Genomic DNA, 19,259 nt, shown 5'->3' on the forward strand with positions numbered 1-19,259 from the left:
CGGCCACTCTTGTTTCTATGACACGGATGATTCTATTATTGGAAAGGTACACATGTAGTTCGAGAATTTTTCTAGGCCCCGTTTCCCTCTGCACTTTGAAGTAATTGCAATCGTTACATGTATACGAGCCTATATCAAGTTATTCTAATTCCTTTATATCAGAAAAAAATTGCAATGTTGTTTAAATTAGCAAATACAAATAAACATGACAAATGCACACAGTAAATTGTAAGTGGAAGTGACGTATCCAATTCTCATGAAAATCGAAAATTAAATTAAGCAACTTTGAGTTTTGCATTATTTGCTACAAGGCTTATAATTGTATTTTACCGAATGATATGCTTATATATTTCTTTTATTTTCTCGAATAAAAAGAATATCACAATGACACGATTTTACCACAATGACACGATTTTACGGGTGCGTGATTGTAGCAAGCTGTTTTACACGGAAGAGCGCCCAAAAATATACATTCCGAGTTTTCAGAATACGAGAGAAAAAAATGAATAATTAGGAATTTTTCTGTAACAAAACGCAAAATTGCTTCTGAGAAAGCTGTATAGTTGCATACAAATGTTTCAAGCCATTCTTTCGTGAAAATTGGACTAAAACATGTAAAAGAGATCGATTATTAAATTTCCTCTCATGGCGACACGGAACCCTCCCCCTTCCCTGAAATGATACAATGATTTCCTTCAGATTGGAGAATGCCAATTCAGGCACTGAGCAACAGAGGGGGAGCCAGGTGGCATGCCCCCCACTTTTATCCTCAACATTACTTTTACTATTGATGTCCATTGAAAAGTTGGTTGTCCCCCACAACTCTTACCACAGTATATTGATATCAAGGAAATGTAGTAGTGTATGCAAAGAAAATTTGAAGTGAAAAAACTTGGCCACTACCCCCCCCCCCCCCCAACACACACACAACGAAATAGGCTTTTCGAGTTTGGGCAATTTCCTTTTTTTATTTTTGGCTTGTCATCTTTTTACAGGTTAGTATAATTTTTTTTCTCTTGTTGACCCTCCCTTTCAAAAACGATGCTACGTGCAGGTCTTCAAATAAATGAAAAAAAACAAGGTTGGTAAAGATTAGTATGCGTCACTAAACTTTCCTTTTAATAAAATTTTTAATTTCTGTGTGCCGATTAGAGAGTACAATCGAGAATCGAAGTGTGTACATGTACTACATGTATACTAGTTTCTTTGGGTAAGGGGAGGTACCAGTTTCCGATGCATTTGATTTCCGGAATTTTGCATTGCATTTCCAACAATTAATAAAATCATTTCTAACATTCATTATTTTCATTCTGGATTTTTACAATATATTTCAAGCGATTTAAAGTTACAAACAAGATAGAGTCATAATTTTTATAGAATATATTTGGTGAAAGGCTACATGTAGCTGCAGATCTGTAGCTCGCTAGCTGAAAAAAAATGGGATGGATCACCAGAGAGCTACAGTGCCACCCATATTAAAAGTATATACTAATGCGTACGAAAAATTGCGCTTGGTTCTGGAATAATTCTTTAGAATTCTTACCTCAACTGCACAATTTTAAGATGGATTTCAAAATGTTCTAGAGACCTCTATCAATAACTAGTACTTGACATCTGCAAGAAGCTCGTTGGGCCGAATTATTTTGCCACCCAAAATGGAAAAACAATTATACGATATTTTCGATATCTCAAATTCAGGCTCAGGAGGACTAATGAAAAAGGTTGTAAGGAATGTTTTGCTGTAGAAAAATTGAAGGAATGTGCTAGAGACACACGGTAAGTAATATTTTTAGATTGCTGTAGTTGAAAAACACGGATATTGAAATATATAGCTTCAGCGCATTTTTGGGGGGGGGGGGGGGTGTACAATTAACATATACACTTTTTAATGGATGGCACTATAGCTCTCTTGCCTGACAATATAGCTAAATTTATGTGAAAGTGAAGGGCTGGACATTTAAACTTAAACATGTACGATGCACGTAGTTCTGACGGCCTTTGAGCACACGCAGAAATACCCAAAAAATGAACAATATTTCAGCCCAAAAGACAGTTTAAACAATACAAATCAATAGCAGCGCAAAGACAGACTTCAAAAAAAAATCAGAGGTGGAATCAGGCGAATTTAATCCTTTTACTACACCACCTACCTGGTAACGATACAGTTATGTGACACGTGTCCGCGTCTTGAATCCCCAACGTACATATAATGCATGTACTTGAATAATATGTATTAATATGTCTTCAAGGAAATCTCATAAAGGAGATTTCATTTATATTTTAATATATTCTATATTTTTCTTGATTATTCGTATTTCTCATTTTTTCATTTTCAATTTCATGTATTTATTTTTTTAGGGTAATGAACAGCCAGTCTGTCCATCTGTCACGAGATCTTTAAACTTGATAATAATTACTCAATGAGTTGAAATAATTATAGGACTTTCATATTTCACATGTGCATTATTTGTGACATGTGATTTTCAAATATACTGTGATTTTTGACCCTGTGACCTTGATCTTGGAGCTTGACCTACCCCAAAAATAATATTACTTCAAATTGACCATAACTTTGAAAGCTTCCATTTTATAAACTTGCATTACCTGTTCCAACGCCTTTCAATATTCTCTGTGATTTTTTACCATTTGACCTAATTGAAGTTTGACCTTCTTTTCAAAAAACATTTACAATTGTCATACGTTTTGAATGAGAAGAGATAAAGCTTTTATTTTACCCCTGTGTATTACCTGAGACAACACTTTTCTAAATACACTGACTTTTGACAACGTGACCTTGAAGCTTGGCTTACTTTTCACAACTTTAACCTTGATCATAACTTTTGAATTAGAAGAGATAGGACTTTCATATTACACAAAAATCACATGACTTTACGTACTAGTAGATAATGAACTTTGACCTTGAAGTTTAACCGGCTTTTCCAAAATTTAAAAATAACAAAAAATTGACCTTAACTTTTTATAGAGAAAGGGTAGGGCTTTCATATCTGGTTTTAAACATGTAAACTTTGACAAGGCCAATCGAAAAAAGGGTATAGCTTAAATCATGCCGAGTGTGTCATGGCCTTTAATCAAAGTCATTTAAGATAAGATGTTCTGGCTGGACGCATTGTTTGAAAGAACATGTGTGAATGTGTCAATACGGTAGTAGCACACAAATGGGATATTCTCATCACCAGCATGTGTCATGGTGTAACCCAAGGTCATTTTGACAAGGTCAAGGTCGCAAAAACTCCTTTACTATCCATTTTTTATATAGTAAAACATAATGTGATGATATCTACCCTTAAAAGATTGCTTTAACATTAGAACGTGGCATGACCTTGACTCAAGGTCTCTTCTCTCTGTCCGCAGCTCCGACGGAAGACCTACTCATTGCTTTGCAACGAGCTCGGCTCTAGTTCCCTATTATTCTTTTTTTTTTTTTTTTTTTTTTCCTAGACGCCAACTTTGAGACCTCGTAACTCGCTCATTTCTGAACGGATTTCGCTCAAATTTTCAGAGTTTTTGGACGTTACAAAACTCAATTAAAATGTTTTCATACATTTCAAAAATTCCCTTCCGCTTTCGAGTTATTTCCCTTTAAGTGAAAATTTGGTACTGTTCGTTTCCAGACAAAGGCTCAGAAACGACAAAAGCTGGAGCAGAATGTCTACTGCATTTAAATACTAGAAAAATTGAAGTTGTGCACATCGGTTTTTCTTTTTCGATTTCTGCGCTCCAAACGGTGCTAGATAGGGGTCAAAAATGAGAATGCCTAAAATCGCCAAATTTTACATATATTTCCTTGTGTATCTTTTAAACTAAAAATAATTTGTGAAGACATATTTCACAAATATTGTGCATGATTTTAAGATCTATCATTTGACATCATTAAAAAGGGGCTGGCCCCTCAAATTAGGGGTCAAGGGAGCATGAAAGTTTTTGCATTATAACTCAAAAACGGTAAATATTTTCGATATGGTTATCGATTTGAAATGGGTTTATTAACATCTTATTGATCTCATGAAAACGTTATTTTGTTCGAATCTTGTGTTATTGAATGAGCAGCAAACTTTATGTACAGGTAACTGATTAATTTTATACGGCAAGTGAAGAATTCTTTATGCGTACGCGTATAACACATATAACTGAAATAAACTGGATAAGAATAATATACTTAACTAAACTGAATGTTAAACTTTGTTGAAATAAAGTTTTTAACGTATTCTGTAGCTGGATGTCATACAGATTATTCAGAGACAACTTTCTCCTTGTATTTAGTTTGAATTACAAGACGGGAGATAGGAAAAATACTTATCATCTCTCATTCATTGATATTATTTATAAAAAAAAAATCAAGCTTAAAATAATACACTGTCATTTTATTCATGCATCGTGAATTTTCGTCGGACCTTGACTGCTTTGTTTACAGTTGTGCAACCTGTTTATCGATCGCGCATGCATTGACCTATATACATTCCGGAGGTCAACATTACCGCTCTTTGATTTTTACGCGAGTCCCAGAGTTATCTAAAACGATGCTAGTCATCGATTTACTCAGTTTAAAATCAAGAATTTGTTATTTGCGTAAATCGTAAGAATATTTCTAGACACAAATATAAAGGTTTTCTTGAACATGTACGAGTATTTAAAGATAAAATGTCTGATTCTATTCTTTGACGAATGAATAAAAGGCGCTGCGATTTTGCTCAGGTACAGATGATTTCTCTGGACGAGTCCATCGGTTACACTGAAAGGTAAGGATGACCTATCGATAACTCTGCCAATTTTGATAGTGATTGTAATTGCACATGTACATAAATTAATGTTTGAATTCTACCTTTGTGAAGTCCATTATAGTTTCATTATTTAAAGAATCGGGGATATCACTACTGCAACTTAATTGTTTTAATTTGAACGGATGATTCTATATTATTGGAAAGGTACACATTTTTTAGGCGCCGTCGTCTCCCTCTCAACTTTGAAGTAATTGCAATCGTTATATGTATACGGGCCTATATCAAGTTATTCTAATTGTTGCTTAATTTATTTCATTTTAATAGGATATGGAGTAATCATGGATTTCAACACCAGCCCTGACCTGCCATTCTCGACTCTGAAGGAAAGCATTGTATCATTTCAGGGGGTTACGTATCGCAATGAGAGGAAATTTAATAATTTAATCTCTTTTAGTCCAACATATAAATAGATGTGTCTTTGAAATTTAGGTTTCCTTATATATTTAATCTCTTGTGCCCAAAACTAGCCCCAGAGGTCCACTTGAATAAACACGTTTTTCCTAATAGAAAGGCTTGGAATATTTGTATGAAATTACAGGAAGAAATTCTGCATTTGTTAGAAGAATTTCTAATTATTTTTTTTCTCGTATTCTTAAAGCTCATGTTGGGTGCTCTTCTGTGTAAAACAGAATGTAGTTTAGTTAATATCATGTACATGCACATAAAATCGTGTCATTGTGATATTCTAGCTTTTTATTTGAGGAAATAAAAGAAATTTATGAGCATATCATTCGGAAAAATACAATGATAAGTTATGTAGCAAATTATGCAAAACTCAAAGTTACTTAATTTTATTTTCGATTTTCATGAGAATTGAAAACGTCACTTCCACTTACAATTTACTGTGTGCATTTGTCATGTTTATTTGTAATTGCTAATTTAAACAACATCGCAATTTTTTCTGATATTAACCAAAAATCATACGCGATATTGTTTTTAATTCGCAGGTTGTCAAATAAATTTAAGAAAAGGTCGGCAAAGATGAGTATGCCTCACTAAACTTTTTTATTCATAAACTTTTTAATTTCTAGAGTATACAATCGAGCATCGAAGTGTGTACATGTACTACATGTACTAGTTTGTTTGTTTGTTTTTTTTTGGGGGGGGGGGGGTACCAGTTTTCGCTGCATTTGATTTCCTGAATTTGCATTGATTTCCGACAATTAAACAAAGTTAATAGAATATAATTGGTGACAGTAACACAAGTGATTTATAAAACGAAAGTCAAGCAATAAAACATTAATAAAACGTTAAAGTTTGTATTTTGAAAAATAAATCAAGTGAAGTCACATAAAACAAAGACAGGTTGAAACGCTCACACATGGACATACATACAAACGTTTTGGTAACTCGGAATAGTCCAGAGTAAAACTATATTTTCTTGATGACGGAATGTCCAGTACATCTAATGTTCACGTCCGGGATAGTTCACGGCAGTTTCATTACACATGTACGCAATTATCATACAAGTCGAACGCTCTTTGAGGTTGAGGATTGACACTAATTCCTTAGATAAATACTGAGTATCAAATTCCTTTTTACTGTCTTAACTTAACTTGATAGGCAAATAATTTTAGCATATATTAAAAATAAGCATCAGAAATAATTCTTTTCATAAAATTCAATTCTGTTACATTTCAAATGAATTTGTAAAATTAACTTTATGACAATTGTCATGCTGCAGATCTGTAGCTCGCTAGCTGTTCTAAAAAAAATTGAGATGGATCACCAGAGAGCTACAGTGCCATCCATTTTATCTCAAGTTCAGGCTCAGAAGGACTATTAAAAACGGTTGTAAGGAATGTTTAACTGTAGAAAAATTTAAGGAATGTGTTAGAGACACACGGTAAACAATATTTTTAGATTCAAGCAGTTGAAAAACACGGATATTGAATATAGCTTCAGTGCAATTTTTTTCTAATATTTTCTAGTTTTTAGCTCACCTCAACGAAGTTGGGGGAGCTTATGTAATACCCTCGGCGTCGGCGTCGGTGTCGGCGTCGGCGTCCCAGGTTAAGGTTAAGTTTTTTGGAGCAGTTTTCTTTTTAAGTACTTCAATGTCTTATATTGATTAGACATGCATGGAAGATGGTTCTAGTGTGATTCATCGTACCAGTCAAAGTTTCAGATGCTGCAATTTCAGCAAAGGAATGACCAGGTTAATGTTTTTGGAGCAGGTTAACATTTTTGGTGCAGTTTTTGGTGTATTTTCATTTCCAAGTAACTATAAGCCCTATGTTGACCAAACTTGCATGGATGATACATCTAAGGATGCATACTACTAGGCTTGCTTCGGATGCTGAATCTGACCTACATTTTACGGTTGAGTGAACAGGTTAAAGTTTTTGGTGCAGGTTTCATTTCCAAATAACTATAAGCCCTATGTTGACCAAACTTGCATGGATGATACATCTACGGATGCATACTACCGGGCTTGCTTCGGATGCTGAATCTGACCTACATTTTCCAGTTGAGTGAACAGGTTAAAGTATTTGGTGCAGGTTTCATTTCCAAGTAACTATAAGCCCTATGTTGACAAAACTTGCAAGGATGGTACATCTAAGGATGCACACTACAGGGCTTGCTTCGGATGCTGAATCTGACCTACATTCTCTGGTTGAGTGAACAGGGTAAAGTTTTTGGTGCAGGTTTCATTTCCAAGTAACTATAAGCCCTATGTTGACCAAACTTGCATGGATTATACATATAAGGATGTATACTACCAGGCTTGCTTCGGATGCTGTATCTGACCTTCATTTTCCAGTTGAGTGAATAGGTTAAAGTTTTTGGTGCATGATTCATTTCCAAGTAACTATGAGTTCTTTAATGACCAACCTTGCATGGATGATACATAATAGGATGCATACTACCGGGCTTGCTTCGGATGCTGAATCTGACCTACTTTTTGTTGATGAGTGAAAATGTTAGTTTTTGATGCATGTTTCATTTCCAATTAATTATGAGCCCTATAATGAGCAAACTTGCATGGATGATAAATCTTAGGATGCACACTAATGGACTTGCTTCAGATGCTGAATTCGACATACATTTTTAGATAATAGACCAGGTAAAAGTTATGGGTGCAGGTCTATTACCAATAAACTATAAGGCTTATATAACATTGTATAAACCAAACTTGCGCAAATGTTGCATCAAGAGATGAAAACTCTCAAATTTGCTTCAGATGCTGGATTTTAATTACATTTTCATGAAGAAGAACTAGTTTATATTTTTTATGTAGGTCTATTTCAAAATCAGATTAAAATTGCTTAAATATTTTCATTTTTGGAATGTACACTTCTTGTTGGTTAATTGTGTGACTTTGCCTTACTCAAAGACAACATTCGTTGAGGTGAGCTCTGTAATCTCTGATTACCTATGTTTTATTCTTCGTATTTCTCAATTTATCATGTTCAAATAACGTGTATTTATTTTTATTAGGGCACATTAAACCTTATTTGTCAACCAGTCTGACAGTGTCCATCTGTCACGAGAACTTTAAACTTGATAATAACTATTGAATGAGTTGAAATAGGACTTTCTTATTTAACATGTGCATTATTTGTGACTTGTGATTTTCAAATATACTGTGATTTTTAACCCCGTGACCTTGATCTTGGAGCTTGACCTACTTAAAAAATAACATTACTTTAAATTGACCATAACTATTGAAAGCTTTCATTTTATAAACATGTACATGTAATACCTGTGTCAACGCCTTTGAAAATTCATTATGATTTTTGACCCTTTGACCTTGAAGTTTGACCCACTTTTCAAAAACATTAACCATAGTCATACCTTTTGAGAGAAAAGAGATCGATTAGGGCTTTTATTTTACCACTGTGTATTACCTGTAACAACATTTTTTTAAATACCGATACGCTGATTTTGACAACGTGACCTTGAGGCTTGACTTACTTTTCACAATTTTAATCTTGATCATAACTTTTGAATGAGAAGAGATAGGGTTTTCGTATTACACAAAAATCAAATGTATGTAACCTGTGATAAAATCATTTCAAATACTAGCATATAATGAACTTTGACCTTGAAGTTTAACCGGCTTTAAACATTGCTTAAAATTGACCATGACTTTTGATAAAGAAAGGATAACGCTTTCATACCTAGATTTACACATGTATACACGTATTAGCTGCGACAAGGCCTATCGAAAAAAGTATAGCTTAAGAATTCGTCAATACGGTAGCACACAAATGGCATGGTGTGACGTAAGGTCATTTTAACAAGGTCAAGATCGCAAACATTCCTTTACTATCTTTTTTAATAGTAAAACATAAATAAGATAACATCTACCCTTAAAAGATTGCTTTAACATTAGAACGTGGCATGACCTTGACCCAAGGTCATTTCTCCCTGTCCGCAGTTCCGACGGAAGACCTACTCGTTGCTTTGCAACGAGCTCGGCTCTAGTTCTTTTTTTTCTTCTGCTTCCTAGACCGCAACTTTGAGGCCTCATATCTCACTCATTTCTCAACGGATTTCGCTCAAATTTTCAGAGATTATAGAAGTTTATAAACTCTATCAGAATGCTGACTAAAATTTCAAAAAGTCACTTCCGGTTTTGAGTTATTTCCCTTTAAACGAAAATTTATAGGCTTTCGTTTCCAGACAAAGGCTCAGAGACGGCTAGAGCTGGAGCAGAAATTCAACTGATTTTAGATAATAGAAGGATTGAAGTTGTGCACATCGGTTTTTGTTTTTCGATTTCTGTATTCAAAATGGCGCTATATAGGGGTCAAAAATTAGAACGTTTAAAAGAACCAAAAATTACTCATATTTTGCTTTTTATCTTCTAAACTAAAAATATTTTGTTAAAATATATTGAACATAATTTTTGCAGAATTAAAAGATCTTTCAAATGTTATGTCGGAAAAAGGGCTGACCCCTACATTTAGGGATCTAGAGGTGCCAAAAGTTTTTTCCAGATATCTCAAAAAGTATTGAGAATTTGTTATACATCAAAGAAGCGAAGTTGTTGAAAATGTCATGCTTAATCTAATGGAGTCGTCAAACACGTCCAGCGTCGTCACTTCCGGCCAAACCGGAAGTAGTCGGAAAACGCGTATATTTGCCGTTTTTGACAAGTTTTTGGGTAACATATGTCTCTTGGAGCTTAAAAATTAATTTTCCGTGCGTCGTCGTCACTTCCGGTCAAACCGGAAGTAGCAAAAAATGGCTCATCTCTGCATTAATTAACATAGCTTGAGAGGATTCAAAGCATTTTTGGGCGTTTCTTCTCATTTTTGTTAAAAATGAAAGCTACTTCCGGTCAAACAGGACGGAAGACCTACTCGTTGCTTTGCAACGAGCTTTGCTCTAGTTCAACTAATATTTTTAGCCAGTTTCAAAACTTTTTGATGTCATTACATTTTTAGGGCGCAATAAAGCTAAAACCATACCTTCTTCTTAATGAGAAAGAACACATGACTATATTTACTTTTATTGCATACATTGTAGCAGATAAAATATCATAAAATCGGTGTATATACTATATAATTGGCAATTACACTACGTGTATATGTATTATTATATTATGGTCTTTCCCTTAGCTTTTTCTTCCCCAAAATATATCCATATAGGTACATGTTTCTGGAAATTCCATAAAATTTTAAAAGATTCATTCTCTATACATTGAATTAATGTAAAACATGAGTAAAATTTACAACAATTTAGTAACAATATCTTTGTGAGTTTGAGCCGCTTCTAAATTTTAAAATGTTTCAGAACAAATATAATACAGGTAGTTGAGGAAAACCCCGAAAAGGTTTTGTCGAAATTAACACTGGTCATCTGGAGAGACCATGTTCTACTTTAAAACAGAAATATTAATTCTGCAACAAAAATCCTGAAAATGTGTGCATGGGCACCGAAAGAATGATAAAACCAACTCCAGAATACTTCCTAACCCAAACTCTATCTCCAGACTGTAAGCTTAGGCAAACCAAGTTGGTTCCAGTTTGGTAAACGTATTCTTGGTTTTTCGTCTGGAATCCTCTGCTATCTGCAAATGTTCGGACTTGACTTTTACCATTCAAAACTATATCTGTTGCTATGTTTCCATTATCCCAAGACACAATGGCTGTGTAGAAAACATAGTTTCCATTAATGGGTGCTGTAAAAACCCCATCACGTGGGTTATAACCTCCTCCAATGTTTGTGATGACCTTTGGAAATACCATATCGGTTCTCGTTATATCTTGTTGTGAAAATTGGTCATATCCCGCCGTAAATGCAACTATACTCTTTCCATTATCATGCCGTTTATCTGAAGAAAAAAAAATAGTGTTCGTCCGATTCGAAAGATGAGAGATTGAAATTTAAATCACAATTTTAAAGCGACAGAACGACTGAAATTTGCCGAATATACGATGAAGTCAGCAGTTTGAGAACCATAAATAATTTTTAATTTTAATGAAATAATTAGAATTATATACGTATATGAAACTTGTAATTTTCTGAAAGTGCATACATTTATGAGTAGTAAAAAAACATTTCAAAACCTATTGGAAAATGTTTATTGATTTTTTTGTTGTTGTTGTTTTTTTTTTCTTCTTCTTCTTTTTTTTTTTTTTTTTTTTTTTGATGCTCCATATACTGTCACTTTAAGTTTTGGGGTATACATAATGGTTGCTTAATGTATCCCCCTAGAAAATGAGGCAAGTTAAATAAACAAGATCAAAAAAAAAATTTTAAAATTATATAGTCTTACCATTCTGTTCTTTTGATGTTTCCATTGTGATACTTTCTAACAAAGCCAGCGTTGATGTCATATTTAGCTGATTATACTCTATCTTCCTTGCCCAGCCTTCTAGTTTAGAAACTGAGTTACTGAGGTCTTCTTGCTTCATGGAAAGATTCTTAACATCAATCTGAACATCTTCAAAAATAATTGTTCGATTTAACAGGGCCTGACGATCCTCATTCGTTTTTGTTTCAGTGACGTTTAGGCGTTCGGAGAAAGCTTGGATCATTTTGTCTGCAGTTTTCAGCTTTTCGTCATATTTTTTAATCGTACCCTGGCAATTTACTACAATGCTTTCAAGACGCTGGTTTTCCAACTGAAGGGTGTTGATTTTAGTTTGCAATGTCTCTATCGTCTGTTGAAAGTTGTTCATCGCACTCTCAGCCGATTCGATACTTTGCTTTATAGAATCAACGTCTCCCACTAATGTATGAACATTTTTGGCCACAGCTAAGCCAACACCAGTGCCTTGGTTAAGCATATATTTTATAAATTCCATTTCATTACACTTGGTCGCTTGTCCATCATCTTTTATATCTGTGGAGTTGTGCTTTTCAGAACCAGTTAGCAAAGAGAAGTCCCTTGCCTTGATACTGACAATCAACGCCGTCAAAAGAAGAAGAGGCCTCATTCTCTCTGACTATCCAAATGCAAACAGAATCTGCCTGATATATTGAAAGAGATATATATGCGACTCTCGGTAATTTCTACAGATAGGTGTATTACTGTTAAAATATCAAATGCTATAAAAAAAAAACGATATGTAACACCTGCCAATTCTACATAACATAGATAAGAACATTATGATAATGACACTTTACATTAAGGGGTTTTCCCTGAATTTAGCATGATAAAGTGGATTTTAAATGAGTAATAATCACACATTTATCATATCAATATCACTTCATAAGTTTTATGGTTTCTATTTGTACACACAGATTATAGAAACAGATTTTATTGATTATGAACACTTAAATTCAGGCTTTGAAATACACACAAACATAAAATTAAGAAGATTCCCGTTGCATTTAACAAGACGTCTTCTATCTTCATTAATGATATATCATGTAAAATTACACTTATATATGCTTCTTATAAAGGTGCGTTAAAAAGTTAACATAGGGTCTTTACAAATCAGGATATTAAATAATTTTTAATTTGAAATTTGTGAATAAGTTTTTATGAAAGCCCATTGAGCTCATTTTCGTAGGTCAAAAAAATAAATTTTTCGCGAATAGATGCGAAACTTTCGCGAATAAACGCGTAACTTTCGCGAAACTTTCGCGTTATAATGCGAAAAAAAAATTAACCTACGAAAATGAGCTCAACGGGCTTTTGTAAGTTTAGAACTCGTCAAAATAAAGTAACTAAACTATAGAATTCCAAATGGAATTCCATATACGACAGCAAACTGCTTACTGCAGTCGTTCATCCATTTTCCTGAGTATTTGAAAAGATATTTTAGCCTGATTTCAATTGATAAAATTTTCTACCCCCTTATCAAAGGAGTTGTACATAACAGCAATTAACTTTTTGTCACTGGTTTTTAGAATAAGTGCTAAATACTAATGATGTATCACTACATCAATTAATAAATTGAATTAAAAAGAGAAAAAGAAAACGTGTACAGGAATCGAGAGTTAGTGTGCGTAGTTCTCACAATACTAGTAATAACAAAATTTGAAGTATTTAGGAATTTTTAAAATGAAATCAGGCTGAAAACCTCACAAGATTTTCAAATACTCAAAAAAAAAAATGGATAAATGGCTCTTAAATCTTACCGTATGTTTTAACTTGTGTAATATCCAACATACTAAATATGATTTTGATAAAGTAATAACAATGTTATTACGTTTTCATAATTGTTATCTCATTTGAAATTGGCAATAAAACGACTTTTTTTCTGTGTTAAATCTCTAAAAACGTGTCTCCCCCTTCCCCCGTGAGACAACAAAACCTTTGGAGAGAAAAGGATTTTTTAAATTGTTTCGCAGGGAAAGATGTTTTGAAAATGTTTTACATGAACACATCTAGAATGGGGGGGGGAGGGGGCCGGGGTGATATATACCACAACTTTAAAACTTGTACAGTCAAGTTATGCATAAACTAAACTAACTAAAACTGAATTTAGCCCCCCCCACCCCCCTTAGAAAACGCAAATCCGAGTTAAGTTGGTATGAAAAGTCATAAATATGAAGATATGAAATATAATATGTCAAACCCAACCCCTTCCCACCCCCACCCCCGCCAAATAATTTTTCACGCCTAGGAAAGGAGTTCATCTGATTTTTTTTTCTTGTCAAGAAATTTCTGGGTTGGATATTTTTTTACTGGTGTGGACCCCTACTGGAAAAGAATTCCTGGATCCGCGCCTTGATTTTCGACAATTCACATAAATATCAATATACATGTAGATTAAATTTATTCAAATATGTGTGGTAGTTGGCAGTAAGCAGCTGACAGTTGGCAGTAAGCAGTTGGTTGTCGTATATATATGAAATGCCATATACGACAGCCAACTGCTTACTGCCAACTGCCACACATATTTGAATAAATTTTCATATTTATTTTGATATATTCATGTGCATTTTCAAAAAACAGACGCGGATCCAGGATTTTTTTTTCCAAGAGGGACGCCCGGGTAGAAAAAAAACCAACCCAGAAATTTCTTGACAAGAAAAAAGTAAACTCAGTTAAATTCCTAAATGTGAAAAATTATTTTGGCGGGGGTGGGGGGGGGGGTTCTCATGCTTTAAGTCTACGAGATTTTTCAATTGAACACGGGTACGCGTTTTAGGGGGGAGGCAAGGTCCCTTTTAATTTATGCATTATATAAATTTCAGTTGGTTTAATGTGTACATGAAATACCTTTACAAATTTCAAAGGGATGGTCCGGACCCCCTCCCCCCCCCCCTGTGCATATATAACATAACTTATTTTGTAAAAACACAGAGATATAAACCTTTGAGAAAAATGTTCAAAGGTTCATAATTAACAGGAAATTGAAATTTATTTTTAAAATAACTTCCCTGTGAATCAAAAACAAATCCTTTTTTCAGTTTTTATCCTTTCCAAAGATTTTATTGTCTCATGTAAGGGGGGATTTAAAACAGGAAAATAGTCATTTTATAAGAAAACAAATAAAAAATAATATACTTTATCAATCTCATATGTTGAATTTTTACATTAATAAAAACATACGATGAGATTAAGGAGTCATTTATCCATTTTCATTAGTATTTAAAGATCTGATGAAATGTTCAGTCTGATTTCAATTGATAAAATCTTCCCCTTATTAAAGGAGTTATACATAAGAGCAATTAACTTTTTGTCAATGGTTTTTAGAATAAGTACTTAAAACTGACCTTGGAACCCCCCCCCCCCCCCCCCCCCCCCCGAAAACGCGGATCTGTATTAAGTTAATTTGTATGAAAATTCATAGGTATGAAGATATGGAGCATAACCCACCCACACCGCCAAAATAATTTTTAATGTTTACTAAAGGAGTTTACGTTATTTTTCTTGTCAAGAAATTTCTGAGTTTATTCCGATTTATTTTTACTGGTGTGGATCCCTCCTGTATGGAATGCCATATACGACAGCCAACTGCTTACTGCCAACTGCTGACTGCTTACTGCCAACTGTCAGCTGCTTACTGCCAACTGCCACACATATTTGAATAAATTTTATATTTGTATTGATATTTATATGAATTTTCACAAAAAAGGGAAAAAAGGCACGGATCCAGGACATTTTTTCCAGGGGGGGGTCACCCTGGTAAAATTGAATTGAATAAAATGACCAGTATGTTTTATCTTATGTAATATTCAATATATGCGGTTGATAAAGTACATTGTTTATTTTTTTTTATTTGTTTTCCTATTTGAAATAGGTAATAAAATGACTTTTCTGCTTTTAATCTTTAAAGACCCCCCCTCCCTCCCTTCCCCCGGAGGCAACAAAACCTTTGAAGAGAGAATAATAATAAAAAAGATTTGCAGAGAAAGATGTTTTGAAAATAAATTTCCGTTTTCCATTATATTCTATAGTTAAAAATTTCCTCAAATTAAAGATGTATATCTCTGTGTGTTATAATGCAGGCACGTAGCATCGTTTTTGAAAGTGGGGGGGGGGGCAACCAGAGAAAATTTTTTTTACTTACCTGAAAAAGTTGACAAGCAAAAAAAAAAAAAAAAAGAAAGAAAAAAAGGAAATAGCCCAAACTCGAAAATCCTATTTCGGGGGGGTGGGGGTGGGGGTAGGTGGCTAACTTTTTTTAAGGCCAACTACCTTTCACTTACATTTTTTTCCACACAATACTACATATCCTTGATATCATTATACTATGGTAAGAAGTGGGGGGGTGGGGGGGGGGGCAACCATCCTTTCAATATACAATAGTAAAGGTAATGTTGGGGAAAAAAGTGGGGGGGGGGGGCCAGCCCCCCCCCCCCTGTTGCTACGTCCCTGTAATGTTTTACATGCATAGATCTGGAACGAACTACCGGTATAACTGACCTTGGACCCTCCACTTAGAAAACGCCGATCAAACATTTATATCTCTTTGTTTGTACAAATAAAATATGTTTTACATGCATAGATCTAGAGAGAGTGGTCCGGAACACCCCTCTATAATTTGTAAAGTTATTTAATGCACGAACTAAACCAACTAAAAGTTATTAATGTATAAAATAAATCAACTAAAAGGGATCTTAGAACCCCCCCCCCCCCAACCGAAAATGTGGATTCGTGTTAAGTTGGTATGAAAAATGTAATACACATGAAGGTATGACGCATAAAAACCCCCTCTCCCCGGCCGAAATAAATTTTCACAGTTAGGAAAGGACTTTACGTAATTTTTTTCTTGTCAAGAAATTTCTGGTTTGGATTCTTTTTTTATCAGAGTGACCCTCTTGGAAAAAATGCCCTATAGATCCGCGCCTCTTTTTTAAAGTTACATATATATCAATATAAAAATAAAATTTATTCAAATATGTGTGGCAGTTGGCAGTTAGCAGCTGACAGTTGGCAGTAAGCAGTCAGCAGTTGGCAGTAAGCAGTTGGCTGTCGTATATTGCATTACATACTCCTGAAAAAAATCCTGGATCCATTTCTTTTAATTTTGATTATTGTTTGAAAATTCACATAAATATCAATATAAATATGAAAATTTATTCAAATATGTGTGGCAGTTGGCAGTAAGCATCTGACAGTTGGCAGTAAGCAGTAAGCAGTTGGCAGTAAGCATTTGCCTGTCGTATAACTATATGGCATTCCATAATGTTTTTTTTTATTTTGAATTGTTTTTTTTGACAATTCACATAAATGAAATAATAAATATATTATAAATAAATAATAAAAATAAATAAATGCCTGTCGTAGGACTATATGACATTCCATAATGTTTTTTTTTATTTTGATTTTTTTTTTTTTTTTTTTTTTTTTTGACAATTCACATAAATATCGACGAAAATATGAAAAATATTCAAATATGTGTGGCAGTTGGCAGTAAGCAGCTGAGAGTTGGCAGTAAGCAGTGAGCAGTTGGCTGTCGTATATGGCATTCCATATATATGGAATTCCATATTTCCATTTATCAAAGCCAACTGCTTACTGCCAACTGCTCAATGATTACTGCCAACTGCCACAACACATAGACGATATTGCCTGTTTTGTTATCTTTAATATCTTTAATGCGTGTGCTTAATTGATTAAACCTAAATGATTAGATTACAATAGGAACACAAATTGGCGGATTCAGGAAGTTTTAAACAGTGGGGACATGGAAGAAATAAATAAAAGGAGGAAAGATTATTCCCTTTTAATTCCCACATTTTCTTGCATGCAAATAATAGATTTTTTAACGGGGGTGTAATTAAAGGTTTTGGATTTACATGTAGTATATATTGGAAATGGCCCATCAATATAGCCTTTAAAAATGAATCGCACGTAGAGCACGTTTTTGCATATCGAATCAACTTGGAGTCTCAGACCCGTACGCAGGTCATAAGGTACGTTATATTGCAGAAAAAAATTAAAGTGATCTCGTTTATCTTAAAGTTTTGTTGATAGATTACCATTTACGCCTTTTTTCCTAGTAAAACACCCAAATATGAAGCAGAGATATCAGACTGTGCATATCTTTTATTTCAGGTTCACTGTAAATCGACATATCAAGGGAAATTATTGACAAAGAATACATAACTATATATTTGCTTTTATTACATACATTGTAGCAGATGAAATATCATAAAATGGGTGTATATACTATATAATTGCCAATTACACTATATATAATATGGTCTTCTTTTTGGCTTTTTCTTCCGCAAAATATATCCATATTGGTACATATTTTTGTAAATTCCATAAATTTTTAAGATTCATTATTTATACATTGAATTAATGTAAAACATGAGTAAAACTTACAACAAAGTAACAATATCTTTGTGAGTTTGAGCCGCTTCTAAATTTTAAAATGTTTTAGAACAAATATAATACAGGTAGTTGAGGAAAAACCCGAAAGGGTTATGTCGAAATTAACATGATTAACACCATCTGGAAAGACCATGTTCTACTTTAAAACAGAAATATACTTCCTAACCCAAACTCTATCTCCAGACTGTAAGTTTACGCAAACTAAGTTGGTTCCAGTTTGGTAAACGTATTCTTGGTATTTCGTCTGGAATCCTCTGCTATCCGCAAATGTTCTGACTTGACTTTTACCATTCAAAACTATATCTGTTGCTATGTTTCCATTATCCCAAGACACAATGGCTGTGTAGAAAACATAGCTTCCATTAATGGGTGCTGTAAAAACCCCATCACGTGGATTATATCCTCCTCCAACATTTGTAATGACTTTTGGGAATACCATATCGGTCATCCTTGTATCTTGCTGTGAAAAATGATCAAAGCCTGCCGTAAATGAAACTATTCTCTTTCCATCATCATTCAGATTATCTGGAAAAAATAAAGTTTTCGTCTGATTTGATAGATTAAGAATTGAGATTTAAATTACAAGCTGTGGGGTATAAATTATGGTTGCTCAGTTTACCTCTCTTAAAAATGTGGTTTGTTTTGAAAAAAACGTGGTAAAAAAAGAAATTAAAATTATTCCTTACCATTCTTTTCTTTTGATACATTCATCATGAAATTTTCTAACAAAGCCAGCGTTGATGTCATATTTAGCTGATTACTCTCAGTCTTCCTTGCCCAACCTTCTAGTTTTGAAACCGACTTTTTGATGTCTTTTTGATTCATGGAAAGATTTTTAACTTCAAAGCGATCCTCGTTCGTTCTTGTTTCAGTGGTTTTTAGGCGTTTTTCTACAATTTTTAGTTTTTTGTTATATCTTTGAATTTTGCTCTGACAATTTACTACAATGTTTCCAAGACGTTTGTTTTCCAACTGAAGGGTGTTAATTTTAGTTTGCAATGTCTCTATCGTCTGTAGAAAGTTGTTCATAGCACTCTCAGCCGATTCGATACTTTGCTTTATAGAATCAACGTCTCCCACTAATGTATGAACATTCTTGGCCACAGCTAAGCCAATACCGGTGCCTTGGTTTAGCATAAGCTTCATAAATTCCAGTTCATTACACTTGGTCGCTTGTCCATCGTCTTTTATACCTGTGGAGTTGCGTTTTTCAGAACCAGTTAGCAAAGAGAAGTCTTTTGCCTTGATGCTGACAATCAGCA

General features: G+C 34.0%; 1 protein-coding gene across 2 annotated transcripts in view; it reads right to left on the reverse strand.

The window, feature by feature from the left end:
- LOC134236422 (uncharacterized) overlaps positions 1-12,256 on the reverse strand; it is a 36,676-nt gene extending 24,420 nt beyond the window's left edge. Inside the window, exons 1-2 of one of the 2 annotated variants that reach the window (XM_062718590.1) lie at positions 11,530-12,256; positions 10,496-11,085 (exon numbers count right to left, since the gene is read on the reverse strand). In XM_062718590.1, coding sequence (XP_062574574.1) covers positions 10,646-11,085; positions 11,530-12,193 — 1,104 coding nt within the window. In that variant the 5' untranslated portion in view covers positions 12,194-12,256 and the 3' untranslated portion in view covers positions 10,496-10,645. Of the gene's footprint in view, positions 1-10,495; positions 11,086-11,529 lie in introns of those variants that run through there. The other variant, XM_062718591.1, reaches the window with a different exon arrangement.
- Between the last annotated feature and the right edge of the window lie 7,003 nt (positions 12,257-19,259).

This window comes from Saccostrea cucullata, unplaced genomic scaffold (assembly GCF_032062105.1).
Source record: "Saccostrea cucullata isolate Sc308-1 unplaced genomic scaffold, CSIRO_AGI_Scuc_v1 ctg3226, whole genome shotgun sequence".
Lineage (NCBI taxonomy): Eukaryota > Metazoa > Mollusca > Bivalvia > Ostreida > Ostreidae > Saccostrea > Saccostrea cuccullata.